The 25,349-nt window shown below is 31.0% G+C and overlaps 1 protein-coding gene across 1 annotated transcript; it reads left to right on the top strand.

Moving 5' to 3' along the window:
* The first annotated feature begins 8,604 nt into the window (after positions 1 to 8,604).
* On the top strand, positions 8,605 to 24,074 carry LOC130445194 (ubiquitin-like-conjugating enzyme ATG10). The gene is made up of 7 exons (XM_056780736.1): positions 8,605 to 8,690; positions 12,184 to 12,291; positions 21,264 to 21,372; positions 21,921 to 22,077; positions 23,513 to 23,598; positions 23,770 to 23,852; positions 23,944 to 24,074. The coding sequence occupies exons 3-7, from the start codon at positions 21,268 to 21,270 to the stop codon at positions 24,026 to 24,028; spliced, it is 516 nt and encodes a 171-aa protein (XP_056636714.1). The 5' UTR covers positions 8,605 to 8,690; positions 12,184 to 12,291; positions 21,264 to 21,267; the 3' UTR covers positions 24,029 to 24,074.
* Positions 24,075 to 25,349: the final 1,275 nt, after the last annotated feature.

Here is a 25,349-nt window from a genome sequence, read left to right on the forward strand (position 1 = left end):
TAAAATAGAGTGTTTTTCTTTTACTTGTTTTTTATAATAAAACAATTATATTTCAATCGAGTACCGCGAAGTTAGCTGCGAAATAAATTATCACTTTTTAATATCGTCGTTGTTTGATAGATGGCTCTGTGAACGATATAAATAAGAATTCGTTTTTTGTAGACCTCTTAATAAAATTTTCTTTTCGGTGTAGTTTTCGTAATTATTTTGTATTTTAGCCTAGAACGTATACCTGTTGCGTTCCATCTTGCGGTGTCAAATTAAAAATCGACGAATTTTTCTATTTTCCTACCAATCCAGATACACGTCGATCTTGGATAGCTGCTATACCAGATTTGTATACAGCTATAGGTCAGAAATCTGTAATTTGTAAGGTACATTTTGGTGTACAAGGGCAATTAGGATTTCACGGTAAGACGTTTTCAATATTTATAATAAAGATTAATAACAATATGGCCGCCATATTCTTTGTCTCGCACATTAATAGAAATATTATCTACGCCGTAAAATGGACGATACTTTTTACGAATAGAATAATTATTTTAATAAAACATTCCAACAATTTGTAAGCGTTGTCCTGATGTGAGTTAATCCACAAACAAACGTGAAATCAAAATAAAAAGTAACTATCAGCTGTTAAATGGGTTGTCAATTAAAGCAGTGTTGCCAACTCAATAAGTTGTAAACGTATAAACGCTTTCTACAAATTTCAAAAGAAGTTTACGTTTCCTGACCTAGTAATAAGAAAAAATTACTTCTCATACGAATATTTCATTTAAAATTATGATGTACCAAAAATTATGGTTGTGATAATACCCAATATCAAGGTGGAAAGAGGTTAAATACGTTTCGAAGTAAATATAAACAAAAAAATTATTGAATTGTAACTGGTGAACAATCGGCCGTCGGCCATTTTTCAGGAACGGCGTAGCCTAGAGGGCGTATTTGAAAATATATAATTAAAAAAGTGAAATTTTTTAAAATTTACCATATCAACTTGTACTTTATATACTAAAATCGAATTTTTCATTAAATAGAGATGGGGGTGAGTGGGAACCTGTAAATCCGATTCCGCAAACTTTATGTTGTTTTAGATATTGTGATTTCTCTGGATAAATTTGAATAGAAGCAAAAAAGTTTTAGTAGGTTTTTCAAGATTTGACTAAATTAACAGCAAAAATGCGAAATTGAAGCCCGATATCTTTTTTCTGACACGAGATATCTTAATTAATGTCTAATCGGATACGCAACAGGAGTTTACTATTTAGTGACGTCATTCGCCGCTGATTGGTTCACCTTCTATTTTCGATCATGTGATTTTTTTTATCACAATTATTGTTTCCAAGATAAAATGTTTGTTTTGGAAGTTTAAGGGACAAATAAAATGCAAAATAAATTTATTTTTAATCACTGTCAATCACACGATCAATGCATTTACAAAATTTAAATGAAAATATTGATACTACATAACCTAAAAGACATATCTTGAAACATTTATTGTTTATAGAGTTGAATCCACCTCATATATTCCCATCGCCGAAACCACGTGTCTATTTTCCGAAATATATGTTTATGTTACCATCCAGAGATGTTGTACCGGAAACTTTTGCGGATTGTGATGGAATTAATATTGCGGATTTTATTTTGGATTTTAGCTTGATAAAATTGAAATATAAACAAAAGCTGGGGATTTTAGTGCGACAATGGCAGGTATAAATAACTATTTTTTGTGAAATAGTATTATAATAAAATTTTATTCAAATTATTCCTGGATCCGCCCCTGTCACAATTAACTTCGAGTGCTACGCACTGGGTTCGAACGAAAACGATATTTTAAAATATTTTCGTATCAGTTCCTCGAATTTAAGTGCATCACTTCAAGATAACAATTAATTTGTTTTTAAAAATAATTTGAATAATAATTTTGTAGCGAACATATATTTTTTTTGCACTCTACTACATTATACGAGGGTATTTATATACATCACAAACATTTTTTCAACAACCTTTTTTTAAATCGTTTTTTTATAAGAAACTTTCTTTTGAGATACCTTGTATATGCACCGAAATCGATTACTGGTACTGCAATCAACCGTTCCATCATAAAACATTTGTCCACCTCTATTAACCTCTGTCTCTTTTCGTTTCGCGCATTTGCCAAGTGTCGAATTAAGGCGGTAAATTTGTAATCCAGCGGCGTATAGAAACAGGGCAGACTTTGAATATTCCAAGGAACCGTAAACGGTTTACATTTTAGACGATATTGATGTCGAGGAATAAATTCCCAGAGTATTTTTATATATCACAAACATTTTTTCAATAAACTATTTTTATTGAATTGTTTTTTTATAAGAGAACTTTCTTTAGAGATACCTTGTACTGATACTGCAACCAACCGTTCCGTCATAAAATATTTGTCCACCTCTATTAACCTTTGTCTCTTTTCGTTTCGCGCATTTGCCAAGTGTCGAATTAAGGCGGTAAATTTGTAATTATTAAATCCAGCGGCGTATAGAAACAGGGCAGACTTTGAATATTCCAAGGAACCGTAAACGGTTTACATTTTAGACGATATTGATGTCGAGGAATAAATTCCCAGAGTATTTTTATATATCACAAACATTTTTTCAATAAACTATTTTTATTGAATTGTTTTTTTATAAGAGAACTTTCTTTAGAGATACCTTGTACTGATACTGCAACCAACCGTTCCGTCATAAAATATTTGTCCACCTCTATTAACCTCTGTCTCTTTTCGTTTCGCGCATTTGCCAAGTGTCGAATTAAGGCGGTAAATTTGTAATTATTAAATCCAGCGGCGTATAGAAACAGGGCAGACTTTGAATATTCCAAGGAACCGTAAACGGTTTACATTTTAGACGATATTGATGTCGAGGAATAAATTCCCAGAGTATTTTTATATATCACAAACATTTTTTCAATAAACTATTTTTATTGAATTGTTTTTTTATAAGAGAACTTTCTTTAGAGATACCTTGTACTGATACTGCAACCAACCGTTCCGTCATAAAATATTTGTCCACCTCTATTAACCTCTGTCTCTTTTCGTTTCGCGCATTTGCCAAGTGTCGAATTAAGGCGGTAAATTTGTAATTATTAAATCCAGCGGCGTGTAGAAACAGGGTCGACTTTGAATATTGCGAGGAGCCGTAAACGGTTTACATTTAGACGATATTGATGTCGAGGAATAAATTCCCAGAGTATTTTTATATATCACAAACATTTTTTCAATAAACTATTTTTATTGAATTGTTTTTTTATAAGAGAACTTTCTTTAGAGATACCTTGTACTGATACTGCAACCAACCGTTCCGTCATAAAATATTTGTCCACCTCTATTAACCTTTGTCTCTTTTCGTTTCGCGCATTTGCCAAGTGTCGAATTAAGGCGGTAAATTTGTAATTATTAAATCCAGCGGCGTATAGAAACAGGGCAGACTTTGAATATTCCAAGGAACCGTAAACGGTTTACATTTTAGACGATATTGATGTCGAGGAATAAATTCCCAGAGTATTTTTATATATCACAAACATTTTTTCAATAAACTATTTTTATTGAATTGTTTTTTTATAAGAGAACTTTCTTTAGAGATACCTTGTACTGATACTGCAACCAACCGTTCCGTCATAAAATATTTGTCCACCTCTATTAACCTCTGTCTCTTTTCGTTTCGCGCATTTGCCAAGTGTCGAATTAAGGCGGTAAATTTGTAATTATTAAATCCAGCGGCGTATAGAAACAGGGCAGACTTTGAATATTCCAAGGAACCGTAAACGGTTTACATTTTAGACGATATTGATGTCGAGGAATAAATTCCCAGAGTATTTTTATATATCACAAACATTTTTTCAATAAACTATTTTTATTGAATTGTTTTTTTATAAGAGAACTTTCTTTAGAGATACCTTGTACTGATACTGCAACCAACCGTTCCGTCATAAAATATTTGTCCACCTCTATTAACCTCTGTCTCTTTTCGTTTCGCGCATTTGCCAAGTGTCGAATTAAGGCGGTAAATTTGTAATTATTAAATCCAGCGGCGTGTAGAAACAGGGTCGACTTTGAATATTGCGAGGAGCCGTAAACGGTTTACATTTAGACGATATTGATGTCGAGGAATAAATTCCCAGAGTATTTTTATATATCACAAACATTTTTTCAATAAACTATTTTTATTGAATTGTTTTTTTATAAGAGAACTTTCTTTAGAGATACCTTGTACTGATACTGCAACCAACCGTTCCGTCATAAAATATTTGTCCACCTCTATTAACCTCTGTCTCTTTTCGTTTCGCGCATTTGCCAAGTGTCGAATTAAGGCGGTAAATTTGTTATTATCTAAATCCAGCGGCGTGCAAAATAATACAAAACAGGGCCGGATTAGGATTTCAATAATTTAAAAATATTTTTAGGTTATAAATTCTCCGAATACAATTACTTTTTATAAAATGAAACAAGAAACGATAGCAAAAATAAAATGCAGTATTCGAATTAACTCACAGTTGCAAGTAGAAGTCATACTCGGTGGTAAAAAAATGGATCCGTTGGATTTGACTTGGGTTCTTCCGCCGTATTCGAAAATTACCAGATGGTCCCAATTGAAATTGTTACTTTATGAATTTTGTACTAGCAATGAAACTATAGTGTATGAAGTTAATATTGTATAATATATTTATGAAATAAGACATTTTTTGATTTCTTTCTTCCGGCAACCTCCATTATTGTAGAATTACGTTACATAGTTGGTGCACTCCAACAGGTGTCGGGAAACTTAACATACCAGAGCACCTGATGAAGTACAATAGACATGTAACAAACGAAATCCTCTCTCAGTTAAACGGCGACATCTTATTTAGCAACAGGCGGTTACACTAGCCGTTGCGCGCGCTACTTCAGGTACCTGACTGGTAGATAATACAGCCTAGGCACCGAGGTAGCGCTCGCAAAAACCAATAAATTTTCCATTTCTTCCCATCGAACATCAAGGTCATCGTAATTGGTTTCTTCTATGTACAAAAACGCGGCGCGTCGGCAACAGAGCCCCTTCAAGAATTTTTGGCACACTATCGTACGATTCGGTAGCGGTGAGTTCGGAAATTATCTACTCGTGTTATTAAGGCACAGACGCAACTGTCTGAAGCACTTTTTCGACGGTGTTGCCGATTTTTAATAATCTCTGTAATTATTTATTCATATCACCTCGTATAAGTGAACAAAAAGTCAAGTAGTAAAGATCGAAATTTCGGGTTACAAATTTTTTTCAAAAGTATTTTGACCAATAAAGATACTCACCAACATAGTAACCAAAATATCCTGGTTTTTTTTTGAAATAATTACGCAATTTTTGGTAAAAAAATGAGTATTGGAATGTATGAAAAAAATACAAAACATCCAGACAAAGCTCGGTGGACCTAACCTGAAGAGAAACACGTTTTTTAAACTTTGGAAACATGAAATAGTCACTAGGTACAAAATCAGGACTGTATACGAGGGTTGTAAGAAAATTTTTCTACTCAACGATGAATCAAGACATTTTTTTAATCATTATCACCCTTATTAGCAATAGTACATTTTTTTTTTAATTTGTATATATATATAATTTTTCCAAATAATTCTCCAGATCTGTTGAATACGGTGGTAGGTCGACAAAAAATGCGATTCACATCAAAGATTAATATAGTTTTAATTAAAATAAACATGATTTAACTGAATTTCAAATGTACATATTTTTTTTTTAATAAAAATACGATTCATTACTACTCGAAACCAATTTTTCAGCTTCTTGTAAACTCAAATCATACCGAACCGTCAAAAAACTTTTTCTACACACCCCGTACATTATGAAAAGTAACGCCATCTATTTTCTTCAATTGTTACGATTTTTAAATCGTTCGTATTATCCAATATCAGATGTAGAAATTGTTTGTTTCAAAAAATTGAATCGATTTATACAATCAATATACGAGGGGTGTATCCAAATTCCAATATCAACGTAACGGTCTAAATCAATGGATTTACTTAACTTTATAAGTATCAGATACTGACTAATTTAGACGGTTTTTTATATAAATTATTCTAATCCCGAAACTAGATGAAATAACACAATCCAGCATATTGGAAATTGATTGTAGACTTATAGCCTGTCCACACGATACGGTAAATTTACCGCAACGCAAATTTAACCGAGTAGATACAATCCAAATGAATAATCACGATTATAATCATTGGATTTGAATTTTTCTGTTATAAAAAAAAATCTTGAGACAAACGTTTGTCTTTTACTCTTGTTTAGTACCATCTGTCACTGTCAATTGGTGTCATTCGACGTTTCACTTTAGGATATTGTCACTAGATGTCCTACTTTTGGCTACTGTCACCCGATGTGTACATTTCGGAACCGCTGAATTAACTGATTTACTTTTCTCAATAACTTTCATAACAAACGATCGATTTGTATCATAAAATGATCATAACAGCGTCCAACAGTTTTTAAACAATCAAAAACTTTCGTATTAACCTCAAAAAATTGATGAAGCAAGATTCTAATTATTATTCTTGTGGGAATGTCAAACTTTTCGTTAATGACAACTCCTCGGATATGTTTCTACAATTATACAAAAGGTTTTTTATTTCATTGAAAGTTTTTCTCAAACTAATACGTGGCATTTAGTCCTGTTACTTTTAAACGACTGTTCCCATCTCTATACCGACGACCAAAAGTGTTGTTTTACGCAAAAAGATACAGGACAGGACTCTAAACAATTGTTTAGATATAAATTATGCTTTGTTTTTGGAAAACACCATCTCTAAAGACAAATGACGGTTTGTTTTTCGAAAATGACACTTTCCAACGACAAATGATGATCTATTTCTGTAAAACAACTTCCTAGTGCACAAAATACTTTGTTTTTGGATTCCCTTCCATTCACTCGTAATCAGAGACTTTCCTAAATATTCTAGACTCAAGCATTAATGCAAACGGCGTGGCTAGCGACATCTATCAAAAATTAGTTTAACACCCAATGAAACAGACGTTTTTAGTAGTTAGATTGTGTTCGAATAGCCCCGATACAGCATCGTTTTCCTCTGTAGAGCTTTCTAATGGTGGTCTACGGATAATTTCAGTATTTAATTTGATAAAACCTGATGAATCAGATTATAGCAAAATCGTTTTTTTCACGAAATTTTTCCGTTCGCAGTTTGAAAAACATTATATATAGTTCCGGCGAAATTTCCACGTACTATTTTAGTTTATGCTAATTAATTTTCGCGTTGTATGAAGACGTAAACATATTTTTCGACGTATATAACCAAACAAAAGCTCGTATCAAACGAGATTTCGAATAGAAACCATCTTGTATTCCATAGAACACCATAATATACCCAACTCGTTAATCAAATCATACTGTATTCATGTATTCGTTTGGCCGCGCTATATAAACAGACGTTTCGTGATCAAAGGCAGCTGTCGATGTGAAATTAATAGACCCTTATGGGGGCGTTAGAGCAAAGAGGGAATTATATTTTGAAATAACAAATTGACTGTTAGCCAAGAACCCCAACGTTATAAATAAAAATTATACTTCAATATTTATATACCTAAAAAAGAACTAAATCATTTTGAATCTATTTCATCGACTATCAATTACACTAGATTGAAACCTAAACTTCCAAATATCATATTACAACAAACTATGTTCCGTTAAATCTTATTTGGAAAAATATTCGAAAAAAAAAATTAAATTAATACCATAAAACAAATAGTTTGTATAAAAAAAAATAGCTAATTGATAATAGACGCAGAATCGTTGAATGTTACGTACCTATGTTTGGAACCGAGTTGAAATACCACGCAATTTCGACTGTATATTGATTGTTGTATTCCAATAAGAAAATTAACAAACTAATATAACGCAATTTTTTTTTGATGATATTTTACCAAATTATAGCTCGAAATCTTGAAAAAAAAACTCATACGTTGCATAAATACTAATAATAACCAAATTATAACTAGATTATCAACAATCATCTTATCGATTCAACCATATTTTTGCTTTTTTTTTAGTATTAACCTTCTTACCTGCGTATAAAAACATAAACCAATAGTTTCACTTGATAATCCATATTTGACACTCAAAAAAAATGTGAAATATTTCACAATATTACTGATAATTTACTAAAAAATCGTAATCACGTAGCAAACACTACTAGACACCTGCCGATACAACTGAATACTTGAAAGAATGTCTCGAAGGACTGTATGATAGCCAAAAAAGAAAAAAAAAAAAAGAGTCCAAGGTGACGTGACGTCATCACGAAATCCGAGTTTCTACCATTATTCACTTTATCTAACACAATATCAAATGCTTCTAACTTAATTTAAATAAGAACACAATAGCACTACAATTTGATTCAATTAAGAGATATATTGTAATATCGCACCGATTTAAAGAAGATAAGGAGATACAATTCACATTTTATTCACCGCACTGAAAGCACATCCGCTTCTGCCGGCTTCTGATAGTTGTATGAGTTGATAACTGACCACGACGACACAACCAAAGTGAAGAATCTCGTAAGCTGACTGGAAATCCAACGACCTGTCCAATGAGAAAGCGACTAAGCACGGAAGTCACCGAGACATAACGAACGGAGATACCATAAACAGGTACGGCTTCAGAACTTAGTGAAAATTTATACGTTGATTGAAATATATAAAAATTTTATTTTTCTTAAAACGAATAGTTTTAAAAATTCCAAAATAATAGACGGTTCAATCTGTCAATATTTTTATAAAAGTACTGCTATTTAAATCGAAAAGATTTATCAAGAAATACATGAAAAAATAGAATTTTTAAAATTTGAATATTATTATCAATAAAGCTTTATAAAGTGAGGTCCACCTAGTTTCATAAAAAACTTTCATATTTTTTTTCATTTTGTTTTATTCAAAATAAAAATGGTTTGAAAAACCAAATTTTAACATTTTTACGAAATTCAAAAACCGTAAATACCTTGAAAATTTGTCCGGCTTTGTTTTTGACATAAACAATGGAACAATTAATATTTTTAGTGCATAAAATTTGTTAATAAAAATAATAATACGATTATAATTTCATTTCATTTAAACTTGGATTGGATTAATATGAAAAAAAATTTCGAAATTTAGATCAAACGATAAAAATTTTGACCTATTGAACATTTTGTTTTCATTATCAAAAATAGTGTTGAAATTTTGGTTTTAAAACTTAGGTCTCGTTTTTATCTTAAATACACTTAAAAAAAATTCTTGAAAATATAAATTTCTTATGACCACTTCCAAACATTCACCTTTTCAATTATTTATAGACGTAATGAAACGGCTCAAAATTAAAATACATTGAAAATAAATAGTAATGTAGAAATTGACATTTTAAAACAATTTTATTATACGATTAAGATGAAAAAACTAATTCATATCATATTTCGAATATTTATTATCAAATATATGTGTAATGCGAAAAAAAATTGTCAAAATTTTTTAAAAAGTATCCAATTTAACAAATAATCATGTATGAATATTATAAAACTTAATTTAAGAATAAATTTTGAATTATAGGCGAGTCCACCTCTGTTTTTATAGGTTGGTGTAAAGCGGGTTTATGTCTGGGTCCTTCACCCAACTTAACAGCGACTAGTCGTCCTTGTCGCTCATATTGGATCGTTATTGGATTTCTCTTTCTGTTCGTCTGCAAAATTTGTTGTAGAAGTGCATCGTGGAACGTCTGCATTCTCATTCTCCTCCTGTCTTGGCATTTGGGAACCGTCTCATCGGAAAGTTCGGCGCGAGGTTGCCAAAACGAACATTCCAACTAGATAAATATTTATCGCAAAAATTGATTTCGTGATAAAACTATCGGAAGTGAGACTTTTAGTATACAAGATGTTTTGGATATTGGTATAAAAACACAAATAAATTTGATAATTCGTAATCTTATCGAAGCAATTCACATTTTATAGAATTGCGATACGAAATCAAATATGAGTCACAAAAAAAACGTGCAAGTCATTGGAAAGTGTACGAAAAATGTTATATACTGAATCACGTTAATAATAAGCTGACGACACACACGTTATTCATAGGAAAACTTTCTATTCCACTATGAAATTTTGCTACGTTGCAACATTATTTGTCTTATTTCGCCTTTATTAATACTCAAACTAGTTTCGTTAAATTTGTTAATAAAATAGTGACATATCGGTTGATGTTGCTGGCGACTCATTTTACCAATACACCAATTCGGAACACTTCGTTAAGACACGTTAATTTTGCAAGATATAAAATGGCGGTAGTTAGAAAAAATACGAGGGTTTGAAATTATTTCTTCATAAAATCATGTTGCATGGATTGTCAGACATTCTGTGACGCCAAGACTTTTGGCATCATTGTAAAGAAAAAAACGAAATTTTGCGATGATGTCAGACAGAAACATTCTAAACAATTTTCGTACTTACCCTGTAAAAATTATAACGAAAACAAAAAAAATAGTGAAATAGAATTAAAAAAAATTGTACAAAATAACGGCGCCATTTAATCATGTGATTAATGTTATTCACGCACACAACGGTATATCCTCTTCTTTTTCCAACATACATAATTTATAAATTTAGTCTTCTGTCACCAGTCAACTTAATTCGATTTAATTGTAAATTCGAGCGTCAATCATTCAAATAAGTTCATTGCGCATGTACAAATCAAATTCTCGCATAAAAACCGAGGTGAAAAGCAACCTGAATATGCGAGTAGAGAGACAATATGAAACGAAACGCCAGCAGTGCCAATAGCAACAACCAAGTCCCCCAAGTAGCAACCGGTCGGTTAGACAGTCGCGAGTACGGCAAATGAGATCAAAATCCGTCGTGACGTCATTCCGCCCCCGTTCAACTGACAGTTGCTAAGCGAAGGAGGTCTGACCCGAATGGATGGAATGGGCATCGCAGTAAGCCAAGGTCGTATGAATGTCTTCGGTTCGACTGCCTGTTAGAGGTGGGCGATTTAAATAAATGAATTTGCGATATTTGTAATAAGAAATTTCATTGAAAATTTATCGAAATCTTTAGTATTTCCCTTCAATTAAAATTATAAAAATTTCGATGTATGAAAATTAAATATGGCGGACATATAAGAAGTCGGTAATGTAGTAATTCGCTGAATTATGGAGGGTAAAGCTAATAGAGATGGGAATTGGTATCTTATTTGAGAGTTTATTTTCGTGTTTAATAACCGTTCTATACTGAAAATAAAATTGTAACAATATCGAATTAATTTGTCATTTGTTTATAAGAGAATAATTAAAAACATATTTTTTATAACAAAAAACGTATTAACAAAAGGAAATATGTAGTAACGATTTTTTTTTACAAAATATCCAAGACGTTATTTCAGTTTGTACTGTATGAAGTACGACTAATTATTTTAAAAGAAAGTATACAACACTGTAAGATATAAGATCAGTATTCTAACATTTAGAAAGCATTCAAAACTTGTATGACTCATCCCGTTTACGATTATTAATTTCTTGAAAATATTACTCATACATTTGAAACAATTCGAGGAATGTTTGTAATCATCGTAACCGTTGAATATGCCATCGAAGTACAGAAAAATGCGATTAATTCCTAATTAGTCAACAGTGAAACCATAAACGAATAATTATGTCTCAAATATAAAAAATTTAGTTACATTTTTCAAAATAAAATTAATATATTATATATATAAATTAAAATTGAATGTTTTCCGGACACCCTGTAATATTTTTAAATGTTCGTAATTGTTTTTTACGCTACAACAAAAAAAAACATCGAAAAATTCCTTAGTAGAATACATTTACGACAATATCGATTTTTCTCAAGATACTCGGCAACATCGCGCCGTCATGTGTTCGTTATTATAATATTCGTGTCAGTTATAAATGAAATTTCAACTGAATCTGAACTTAACCCGTTTCAAATCGAATAAATTATACGACACTTTCGATTTATTTCGAATAGATCAAAAGTCGAGAATGTTGTAAATCTACTGATAGTAGTTTCGTCCTAAAATGTGCCTCAAGTCGATCTGTGCATCGATTTTTATTATAGGGGCTGACGACCTCTCACCGGTAATTAACCTCATTTTTTAGTTTCAGCTCACTTGGATACGACCTTGAATTTAAAAATGATCACTCTTCAAACATACATACAGTTCAACGACTTATTTTAGAAGCAACGTTTTTTTTAGGCCCGCCTAAGTAAGTTCCGGTTTAGAATTAACAATAAGAAATTTATAAACTCGACAATTTTTTTTTAATTAATATAAAAATCGACAATAAATAATTGGTTCGAAATATCTATAGAAATTTTATCGATTATCAACAATAAATATGATAATTCATATTGTGGCTGTGGGAAAATTTAATGTTCAGTAGGATTGAGCGAAGTAAAAAAAACTACGAGGGTTGTTTGAAAAGTTTGAATCTAAAGTGTATCTTCTAGTTCTGAGTACGTCAATGTCAGATTTGACGTATTGGTTCATTGTTGCCATATTTCAAAACTTATGTGGCAACCTTCGTATTTATTCAAATGCAAATTATAGAATACGTCGAAAATTATTTTTTTTTTTGTACATCCTGACCCTATATTTTCATTGTGATTTTTCATATTAAACTAAATTGATTTTGCATTGAAAGAAACGTGATTTATAACTAGATTTGACATATTCGCAGCAGTGTTGCCATATCTAAAAAATTTGTCGAGAAGGTATACAATATTTACTTTTTTTTTTCACTGTATCCATCATAACATTATACATTTTCAAATAAGGTACGGAAATAAATAAATTCCGAGACCTTAAATGCAAAAATTTTCCTTATAAGTAAACAAAAAAAGCCGGATATTCATTTCCTATTTTATTATTATTTTCTACGTAATTCTACTGACGTCAAATTCTACGAAATCGTTAAACCCACATCTAAACAGATTCCTTCAATCCCTGACGTATTTTGTTTACGGAGATGTGTCACCCATTCAGTTATGTTATTAGATGATTCGTAAACTTCGAAATATTTCGATGATTTGTTATTTTTCGTGGTGTTCAATCTAAAATAGATCTAATCTAATTACAAAAATTTTATTTACTTGATATACCATTAAATAGTATCTGAACATTACACGATTATTTATAGAAATATTTTTTTATGTTAAAATATATTTTTACGACGGTCCTGGTCAGTTGAACACGTGCTAACCCTGTGAATTTTCGTCATTTGTATTTAAAATGAATCAGAAGACTTAAACATGCAGGGTTGTCAGATGTATTTCATAAAACTTGGTTTTAAATTCATAGAAAACCGCACATTTTCCTCCAGATTATGTCAAATTTTACAGAAAATGGCAGGTTTTGTGTATATCACAATTATTTCATATTTTTTTTATATTCATAAAAGATATATGATCGTCACTACACTCGAACTACTCGTAATTAGGGTAAATGCTAAAAAAAAATAACTGGATAGACCATTCATTATATAGCTTTGAAATGCTAAAATTAGAAAGAGAATGGAAGCTAGAGTTCTGACAACAAGCTCGCATAACAATTCGAAATAATTTATAAGTAACTGTCGACTCCCATCTCTATTGTTTGTATTGTAACCATGCATACCAATTTGTGACGTACAAGTCATGCGAAACGGACGTCATTCGAACTTTTGGTTAGCAACCGCTATCACTTTTTAATGTTTGGTTTCTTACGATTACCGCATGACGTATGGTTATTATTAATTTATTTATAATTTTTCAAATTTAAATACGATAAACAAACGATATCGCGTCAAAGAGTCCAATCGAAATTATCAGAAAAAGAATTGATGCCGGTAAGTTCAGATTTTTTTATAATTTTGGCAACAACGAACCGGTATTTGTCTGCTTCGCCGCAACCAATCTGTGGCATTGCGACATGGCCTGCGAGACTCGGTCTGATTTACATAGCACAAAAAACGAGAAATATCCTACTTTTTACGCGATTCCAAAAAGAAGATATAAATACTTTTTTATTTGAGACATTTGAGATATTTTAAATAAAATTATAATCTGTGTCCTTCAAATAACCTTTCTAATTCCCCATTGTTAATAATACCACAAAGAAACAGACGTTTATAAGAATATTCCGTTATCAATTTTGAAGAAAATATTAAAATAAAAATAAGTAAAAGAAAACGAAAACGTTCCATACAAAACACGATTTTTATTCATTATTTTATTAATATATATGATATAGTAACAATATATGGCAAACATTGATACGAGGGGAAACCAAAAACATCAAAAATCTAACGACGCCATAGCACTCACGGAAATAAGTGTTAGTGTGATCGAAAATTGTCTAAAGCTTGGAACTTGGATTTCTAATGATGCACAGTATAGTCTAACACAATCTAGAGTGATCTAACTTGATTTAAATCCAAGTACGGTGTTGTAAACTAATCGAAAAGGATGTCTAAAGATGTACAGTATAGTCTAACACAATCTAGAGTGATCTAAATCCAAGTACGGTGTTGTAAACTAACCGAAAAGGATGTCTAACGATGTACAGTATAGTCTAACACAATCTAGAGTGATCTAACTTGATTTAAATTCAAGTACGGTGTTGTAAACTAATCGAAAAGGATGTCTAAAGATGTACAGTATAGTCTAACACAATCTAGAGTGATCTAACTTGATTTAAATTCAAGTACGGTGTTGTAAACTAATCGAAAAGGATGTCTAAAGATGTACAGTATAGTCTAACACAATCTAGAGTGATCTAAATCCAAGTACGGTGTTATAAAAAATCGAAAAGGATGTCTAATGATGAAAAGTATAGTCTAACACAATCTAGAGTGATCTAAATCGAAGTACGGTGTTGTAAACTAACCAAAAAGGATGTCTAACGATGTACAGTATAGTCTTAACACAATCTAGAGTGATCTAAATCGAAGTACGGTGTTGTAAACTAACCGAAAAGGATGTCTAAAGATGTACAGTATAGTCTAACACAATCTAGAGTGATCTAAATCGAAGTACGGTGTTGTAAACTAATCGAAAAGGATGTCTAATGATGTACAGTATAGTCTAACACAATCTAGAGTGATCTAACTTGATTTAAATTCAAGTACGTGGTTGTAAACTAATCGAAAAGGATGTCTAAAGATGTACAGTATAGTCTAACACAATCTAGAGTGATCTAAATCCAAGTACGGTGTTATAAAAAATCGAAAAGGATGTCTAATGATGAACAGTATAGTCTAACACAATCTAGAGTGATCTAAATCGAAGTACGGTCTTGTAAACTAACCGAAAAGGATGTCTAAAGATGTACAGTATAGTCTAACACAATCTAGAGTGATCTAAATCGAAGTACGGTGTTGTAAACTAACCGAAAAGGATGTCTAAAGATGTACAGTATAGTCTAACACAATCTAGAGTGATCTAACTTGATTTAAATTCAAGTACGTGGTTGTAAACTAATCGAAAAGGATGTCTAAAGATGTACAGTATAGTCTAACACAATCTAGAGTGATCTAAATCGAAGTACGGTGTTGTAAACTAACCGAAAAGGATGTCTAAAGATGTACAGTATAGTCTAACACAATCTAGAGTGATCTAAATCGAAGTACGGTGTTGTAAACTAATCGAAAAGGATGTCTAAAGATGTACAGTATAGTCTAACACAATCTAGAGTGATCTAAATCGAAGTACGGTGTTGTAAACTAATCGAAAAGGATGTCTAATGATGTACAGTATAGTCTAACACAATCTAGAGTGATCTAACTTGATTTAAATTCAAGTACGTGGTTGTAAACTAATCGAAAAGGATGTCTAAAGATGTACAGTATAGTCTAACACAATCTAGAGTGATCTAAATCGAAGTACGGTGTTGTAAACTAACCGAAAAGGATGTCTAAAGATGTACAGTATAGTCTAACACAATCTAGAGTGATCTAAATCGAAGTACGGTGTTGTAAACTAATCGAAAAGGATGTCTAATGATGTACAGTATAGTCTAACACAATCTAGAGTGATCTAACTTGATTTAAATTCAAGTACGTGGTTGTAAACTAATCGAAAAGGATGTCTAAAGATGTACAGTATAGTCTAACACAATCTAGAGTGATCTAAATCCAAGTACGGTGTTATAAAAAATCGAAAAGGATGTCTAAAGATGTACAGTATAGTCTAACACAATCTAGAGTGATCTAAATCGAAGTACGGTGTTGTAAACTAACCGAAAAGGATGTCTAAAGATGTACAGTATAGTCTAACACAATCTAGAGTGATCTAAATCGAAGTACGGTGTTGTAAACTAATCGAAAAGGATGTCTAATGATGTACAGTATAGTCTAACACAATCTAAAGTGATCTAACTTGATTTAAATTCAAGTACGTGGTTGTAAACTAATCGAAAAGGATGTCTAAAGATGTACAGTATAGTCTAACACAATCTAGAGTGATCTAAATCGAAGTACGGTGTTGTAAACTAATCGAAAAGGATGTCTAAAGATGTACAGTATAGTCTAACACAATCTAGAGTGATCTAACTTGATTTAAATTCAAGTACGGGGTTGTAAACTAATCGAAAAGGATGTCTAAAGATGTACAGTATAGTCTAACACAATCTAGAGTGATCTAACTTGATTTAAATTCAAGTACGGGGTTATAAACTAATCGAAAAGGATGTCTAAAGATGTACAGTATAGTCTAACACAATCTAGAGTGATCTAAATCGAAGTACGGTGTTGTAAACTAACCGAAAAGGATGTCTAAAGATGTACAGTATAGTCTAACACAATCTAGAGTGATCTAACTTGATTTAAATTCAAGTACGGGGTTGTAAACTAATCGAAAAGGATGTCTAAAGATGTACAGTATAGTCTAACACAATCTAGAGTGATCTAAATCGAAGTACGGTGTTGTAAACTAATCGAAAAGGATGTCTAATGATGTACAGTATAGTCTAACACAATCTAGAGTGATCTAACTTGATTTAAATTCAAGTACGTGGTTGTAAACTAATCGAAAAGGATGTCTAAAGATGTACACTATAGTCTAACACAATCTAGAGTGATCTAAATCGAAGTACGGTATTGTAAACTAATCGAAAAGGATGTCTAATGATGTACAGTATAGTCTAACACAATCTAGAGTGATCTAACTTGATTTAAATTCAAGTACGGGGTTATAAACTAATCGAAAAGGATGTCTAAAGATGTACAGTATAGTCTAACACAATCTAGAGTGATCTAACTTGATTTAAATTCAAGTACGGGGTTGTAAACTAATCGAAAAGGATGTCTAAAGATGTACAGTATAGTCTAACACAATCTAGAGTGATCTAACTTGATTTAAATTCAAGTACGGGGTTATAAACTAATCGAAAAGGATGTCTAAAGATGTACAGTATAGTCTAACACAATCTAGAGTGATCTAACTTGATTTAAATTCAAGTACGGGGTTATAAACTAATCGAAAAGGATGTCTAAAGATGTACAGTATAGTCTAACACAATCTAGAGTGATCTAAGAGTGTGTATCATCAGATACCATGAAATTATATAACAATATATATATATTAGAACTCAGTGACGCTTGATGTTATCGCTTTCAGTTAGGAAATTTTAACTTAAAAGTGTATATATGCCATAAAACAAATAATTTTCGTTGAGAACCCGTTACAATGTAAAATAATAACAAATGTGTCACGTTTCTAGCAAAATTTGTTAAGTAAATACCCATAAACCATACCATGGCATTTTTCATTGTTTGTGGAGAACCCATTAGTCATTTTATGAAGGGTAAGGATGGTTGTATTGTCAAAAAAACGTACCTGAGCAGGTAGTTCGTCATTTTTATGTGGAACAGCTATTTCTTAATGGTAAATGAAAGAAAATATGATCGTTAACCGTTTGGTTTGAAAGACAGCTGCGAATATACTAAATGAAAAAAGATAGATAGTTTGGGGAATTGCTGTGGGACATAAATAATCTCCCTTCATAGAATCCAAGAGAAATAGATAAATGTTGTTGATAGAGCAGAGTGAATGTACGTGTTTCGAAATTATAAGGAAAGGTCCTCAAGAGATATCTTCGATCTGATGATAAATTTTTAGTGACAACTTCCGTTTCAATTTCGAATTTTTGGTTAAAAAAATTACGAGAATAATAACCGAAAATTCACAACTACATATATAAAAGAAAAAATTGTGGTATTTTATGTAAATTTACCTCAATATCAATTATATTTCAACATGAAATTAGTATATCAGTAGATTTTATCTAGTCCTGACCTGATAAAGGAACTAAAGTGTCAGTAACACGTAGAACGACCTCCAAATACTAAATAAAATCTCCTAATTAGGTACGTGAAATACAAATTTGAGGTCATAAGACGTGATGATATAAAAAGTGCAAAAACATTTCAAACAAAAAAACGAACAAAACTTAACCTCAACAATATGTGCAAATATTGAAATACCTATATACATAATGACGTATATTTCGTAAATAGTATTGTAGACGTATAAATTATAGTTAAAACAAATTTATTTATAATTATCCATAATAAATCTACGTTATTTAAAATAATAAATTAGTTATTTTTAACACGAGTTTAGCGGCGTTACCCGACATAACCTATAATTTGCCTCAATATAAAATAATATTTCAATAGAAAATTACTTACCGTTTATGATTATTCGGATGGTTACTGAAGATTCGTTCACTATAAGAATATATTCACAACAATATCTACCCAAATCTTTTAGCAAAGCACCAGAAACAAGAACGAACAGGGAACTGGAATTGCAACAAAAAATTGTAAGACGTTAAAGAGGCGGTCTATCGTACAAGTCGGTATTTAGGAACCTATTTGTTTATAATATTCCTTTACGAATTTTAACCAAATCTAAATGGAGAGATAAAAGTTTAATAATAGATTGATAAAAACACGTATACTTAAAATATATGCTAATATAATTAAAGCATATAAGAATGATTATCAAAATCACGTTATTTTACTTGTCTCATATTCACGATGGATAAAATGAAGGTCGTATTATCAAATAACTGGTTAATTTGATAATTACCAATACAACAAATGCTTTAAAACATCCATTTTAAATAGTTATAAAACCCAGATAGTGGGTTTCATATCTATTGTGGTTCAACTTGTTTTTTAATCTGAAAGCTAATGAATTTAAATATTCAAATTTAGTACGTTATTTTAGGTCGTGATGTATAATTCCAAATTATTTTGTGTGAAAATATAAAATTTGATGATTGTAGTTTGTACGTCGTTCCCATCTCTATACAGAGCACATGGTCTCAAAATTCCGCACTACTCTTAACCAGTATCTTCAACTTTTCTTAACACGCAATAATCCCCAACAACGTATGTCGTGGTTTAGAACCACGCCCGTATAAGGCAGACTTTCGCAACGTTGCCAAATCATCATAATATCTACGAATAATTGACAACGCAAAATCGTTAGAAAATTATTTCATTTAAATATTTTATTTTCCCGAAAATATATCCATCATTCAGTAGCTAACCAGACAACAAGTAGTAAATCATAATATTCTACAAGTCTAACAATAATCTAAACTATTTATTTATAGAATTCGTAATGTGTTTTTCTAAAATTTCAAGTATTTGATTAATACATTAAATTCGTAAATATTTATACCATACAGATATTTGACCTATTCGGTAAACCCACTCGATTTTGTATTTATGTTTTCAATGTGGGTTTATATTCGTATTCTCGGCATGTAACGTTGGCAACAACGTTAAATAGTAACGGTCGCGATGACTTGCGAAAAGTTTTGTTGGCGCAGAGCTAAAGGTAAACCGATAAATTCTGAGAAACCAACTATGAGAATTAAGTTTTTATATTATTCTAGTTAGTATTACATTTTGAAGATATTTACATTCGCCGAAATTGTTTTGAGATAAATTTTCTCGAAATATGTTATAACTAGAATAAATCGATCGATGAGTGTATCAGGTACGGCTTCAGGTAACTTTATTTTTGAAATAGTCATAGTTCCTAAATTATCATGAATAGTTTTTTGCTGCTTTTAGTCATTATCATTTGTTTTGTTAGCAACTTCGACTTTCATTAATTTTATCCGTTGTATAAATGTATTGAAAGCGTCTGTAGGCGTCGTGACGTACAACGCCTACGCTAGCAAGTAGGTCGATATACTTTCAATCTATAGCTATTGTGAATTTCATCATTTTGTTTCCCATTATATTTTTATCGATTATATCCTCACCTTAGTTTCATAAAATAGGAATCGAGGAAAATTCCATTCGTATTCAGAAACGTTATAGCATGATATAATTGAAAAAAAGTTATTGTTGTGTTATTTTGGAAGTAGTCATAATCGTGACGTAACCTTCTGATGATATTGAGGGGCTTAAAACATTTTGGATTAATAACTATTCACCCGTTCCATCAGTAACGACTTCATAATATTCTCACATCTCTAATATTTCTTCACATGAAATAAATAACGCCAAAATTTACTTCCAATGAATCATGTAGAATCTTTGTTTGTTGGAAATGCATTTTTGTCTAGACTGTGGAGGCGTTTAATAATTATTTCGAATAACTGAAGATAACTTGTTTGTTTCCCATAAAACTGTCAAATTTTTACGATTATTTTATTCAAATCAAAAGTCCTATTGTTCGGAGACCTTCGACGCGTCCCAGTTTCGGGCCTAAGTGGTCACATAAATTTTAACTGTGTAATTCTTGTAATTATTTCACTAACAGGGTTAACCGGTGCATAAACGGCGAAGTTTGTGATTTAAACCCTTAGTTAGAAGAGGTTGTGTTAAATTGCGAGGAAGATCTGACGAAAAAAATTAATTAAAATGTCTACCGGTCATTTTTAATAATTACACGTAATTTCATTCACCCATTATTAGATCCGTAGTTTAATTATGTAAATTTAACATTGTTATTTCGATAACGCGAATAAAATAAGCAATTAACCGTTGGTTTAATAGAAATAATTGAAATATTAGAAATTCACGGACAGCTGATCTCCGCCATGATTTTCTCACGCGGCAACATCGAGTTGTCACGTGAACAATTTTTGAAGAACAGATACTTGTTTATTTCATAATATATACTATAAAAATTATTCTGATTGCTGTATATTCGACTTTGTTTTGATTTACAGCAAAATGGATAAAAAAATATCGATAGAATCATTCCAAAACAATATTGAAGAAATCATAAAAATTTCCGACAAATTATTTGACAGTTGGAAATTGATTTCGGTAGAATCGGTACGTATTGTTTAAAACAAGTATATATCATATACAATGAGTTCGAAAAGTGATGATTATTTAAAAATAAATGTATTGTTTGTCGTATTTGTAGTTGTTTATAACGTTGATTTAATAGATGGCGCTTCTAATCGTATGATTTCAAAGTCCTTGTATAGGAAAGTCTGAACACGAGCGGTCGGTCACGCGATTGGTTGGCTTCGAAGTAATAAAATAATGGCGGCTGCAATAAGAGAAGCGCGCGCGCGAAACAGTATTCAAATGATCGAACAATGTTATTAATTATTGAAACATATTATATTGGGATATATATTCAAAGTTTTATGGGGGAATTAATATTTATAGATATAAATAATAGAATTACAAAAAGAGACCAGTCAAATGCAAGTCTGGTCTGTTTTGTTTACATTCGCAAGACCACGTGACAGGAGATGAATAGAAAAGGAAACAGAGTTCTCTCTCTTACACATGAGCGTTACAGCTCATGTCCAGACTTTCATATGCATGGACTTTATATGATATAAACTATCTAGTAGTGTTTGTTATAGGGTACAGAAAATAACAAATTCATTGTAAAAAAGCAGGTAGTTGTTTTAACACATCCCGAAGAACCTGATAAAAAATTGATAACAAATTTCGAATATCACATTGCGTTTAGTATTAGTTATGGTGTACCTGTACTCTGTTTTAACATATGGAAACAAAGTATGTATATTTCTGACTTGTATAGGTTATATAATTAATAATTAACAATAAATATACGGGGGCTATTGAAAAAGATCTGTTTAAAAAAAATTAGTAGAATAAAAAGTTTTAGTGCGTTTAGGGCTGAAACTGAAAGGTCTTTAATTATTTTTATGATATTTCGTGTTGTCGAAGTTGATTTAACAAAGAAATATATACGAAGTCTGTGAGAAAAGTAATAAGACTGGCAACGCTGGACAGTTGCGTAATTAGGAGGGCGAACCTGGTGCATTACAAAATTTAACTAAAATACGTTATTTGTTCACAAGATTAAATATATCACACAATATATAGGATTTTTGACTTTTTTCATATCCTATTATTGATAAACTAAGTCTGGAATACTGCGTTAATATTGGGAACACGTATTTAAAGAAAATGGCTTCGTTAATTCGTCTACGCCCACGCTACGTCACTGGATTTAGAACGACGTTTCTTCCGATAACCACTGTTATTGAATGTTTATTTAATAATAGAGATGATGAGTGACTAGTTACATTTAAACACTTTGCTTTTTTTTTTCGTACATAAAATTTTTATATGCCAAAGATTTGTGTCAAAATGATGAAGAAACCGGATATATGAACGCTGATTTTTAGAAGATTTTAATGACAAGTATCCCGATTCTTTCGAAACTTTTCTCACATACCTCGTATTTTGAATCTTTTAAATCGATATCATGTAGAAAACAATAATTTAAAAGATATGAAATGATGAATTTTAAGCAAGATTTTGTACTAGAATATTTATGTTTGTATAAAAATAGACGCCATATTGGACTAATAAATAGTTCGTTCCATTGGACGGTTCATATTAAGCAGGCTACCTCGTCTACCAAACTAGTTATATTGAAATTAAAATTTATTGATATTTATTCCACGAGTAATTATGCTTAAAAATCTTACAATAATTAATTATGAACTAAAAGAACTAAAATAAATAGTCGCTCAATTGATTTTTTTAAAACAGCCAATAAGCGTCGAGTATTGCTACACATACACTTTAAATGTCTTTTGGGTATTTATATGCATAACGGCATCGGTTATTATAGTTTTTTGTTAAAGTGAAATATAGTATTTAGTTTGTGAGTGTAAAAATGAGCCAAAATCAAAAAGAAACTGTAAAGAAATGTGGTAAATTTCGCGCACTTTCCTTGAGTGACAGATACAATATGGCCGTTTTCTGATTTCCGGTCAGTTACTAGGTATACATCAAATTATTAGCTAATAACTCTTATTTTTGTTCGATGACCGCGATAACGACTGACACCATTAGAAAAATAAATTTCTAACCACTCCAATTTATATATTAATTCCGATTTAATTTGTAATCAAAGAATTTAATTATAACTCTCATCAAAAATATGTAAAAAGGGTTATACAAAAAAATTTTTCAGGCGGTTCGATGTTATCATTGGAAGAATATTGGCGCTACAACGTCAGATTTAACGAATGTAATATGTATGAAACTATAACGCAAATTGTAAGTTGAAAATTATTCGTCGCCTTTTTTTTACTGTTTTCCGATACTGCTCTAATAACAATCTATCAGCTTTAATGTAGAGATGGGCATATATACCTTACTCCAATCAAGGGCAATGACACTTATACATCTCTTTTTAATTATCTGTAATATAATTTGTTGTATTTATAGGATCACCCTGTACTTAATCAACCGTTTTTTACTTTACATCCTTGTAAAACTCAAGAAATTCTAGAACCATTAATGGAAAAAAGGTATAGTCAAAATTTACGTTTTTTTACACGTGATATAGTACCTCGAATGACTTTAAAAATACTATATTTTCATTGATATTTTTTTTTTCAGTAAGAATCCAGTTATTTCGTGGTTAAGTGTCGTAGCGCCTTTTGTGCAACTAGAATTACTCGACGACTATATAAAAATATGCTAATTTTTAATATAAATCGAATAAATACGTTATTTAAAGTAAAAATAAATCGTTTTATATATAAGACTTTGTTACTATGACAACACAAGTTCACTAAACTTTACTAATAATGCAATACTGCCAACACGTAACAAGAGAAATACCATAAAGCGCTCTTACTCCAAGTAGGTACAGTGTCTATACAGTCTCGTTCGGAGGTTTTATCTCTTTAACGCATTATACTCACACCATTAATATTTTTTATACACTTTACGAATAAAATTTATGTAAAACAAAATGTCTACGGTCCATGTATGTTTGTGCTCATCGAAATCTCTCCTTCGATTATTCCTATAGTTCAGTGGTTCCGAATATAAAGTTCGATGATTCCGCAGAAGTCTTCTTTTTTTGGTAATTGTAAACCTATGAAGCTATGATATAACTTGACATATAAGAATCGCCATAGATTAAATTATTAGAGGGATAGGAATAATTTTGAAGCAATTTCTTGATATTAGTTGAATCAATTATTATTTATAATAAAAAAATTGAATTTTTAGAAAATTAATGTAATGTATGTATATTTATTGTTTAATTTACATAGAAAGCGTTGTTTCTAAAACTACATAAAAAAAACCGACTATGCTATACATCGTAATCGGAAATAATTAAACTTCATGGTATTTGCTTCTATGGTTAGTTAAATTAATTATCAAAATTAAAGCGGTGGTACTGAAGTAAATTATCTTTAATTGTATAAAATGCCTTATTGGCGGAAAAGAACTTCATCCATGTTGTTCGTTATACGGGGGTTGTTTTAAAAGTTAACACAAACTGAAGATATCCGCATTTGAAATATATTTGCGCATGCGTTGGGAAACTTTCGCTAAAATTTCAGCCATTTTGGAAATTTAAATTATGTTTGACAATTAGTGAGTCATTGTAATGTTTTTTTAATGGAGAAAAATTGAGTATCGAGATGACTTTAAATATTTTATACCCTGCAATTTCAAAAAAAAAACGAACTTCTCACTCACCATGGCTAAAATTCACGTTTTACACTTTTCGTCCTTTTATAATCTTAAAATTGCACTTTCAGGAAGATCATTTCCATCAAACGAAAACTTCATCATATACATAAACGACTAGTTTGAGAAAAAATATTTTCGATCGTATATACACAAAATGAGAAAAATAATTGAAAATAAAAATTGTTTGAAACTTTTCAAACGATCCTCGTATAGTGTTATTAACAGCTCTTGATTACAAAGTACTACGAATCAATATATAAATACCCTCTACGTCGATTTATTTATCTATGGTATTACCATATCGGATATTAGTT

Source organism: Diorhabda sublineata, chromosome 6 (assembly GCF_026230105.1).
Source record: "Diorhabda sublineata isolate icDioSubl1.1 chromosome 6, icDioSubl1.1, whole genome shotgun sequence".
Lineage (NCBI taxonomy): Eukaryota > Metazoa > Arthropoda > Insecta > Coleoptera > Chrysomelidae > Diorhabda > Diorhabda sublineata.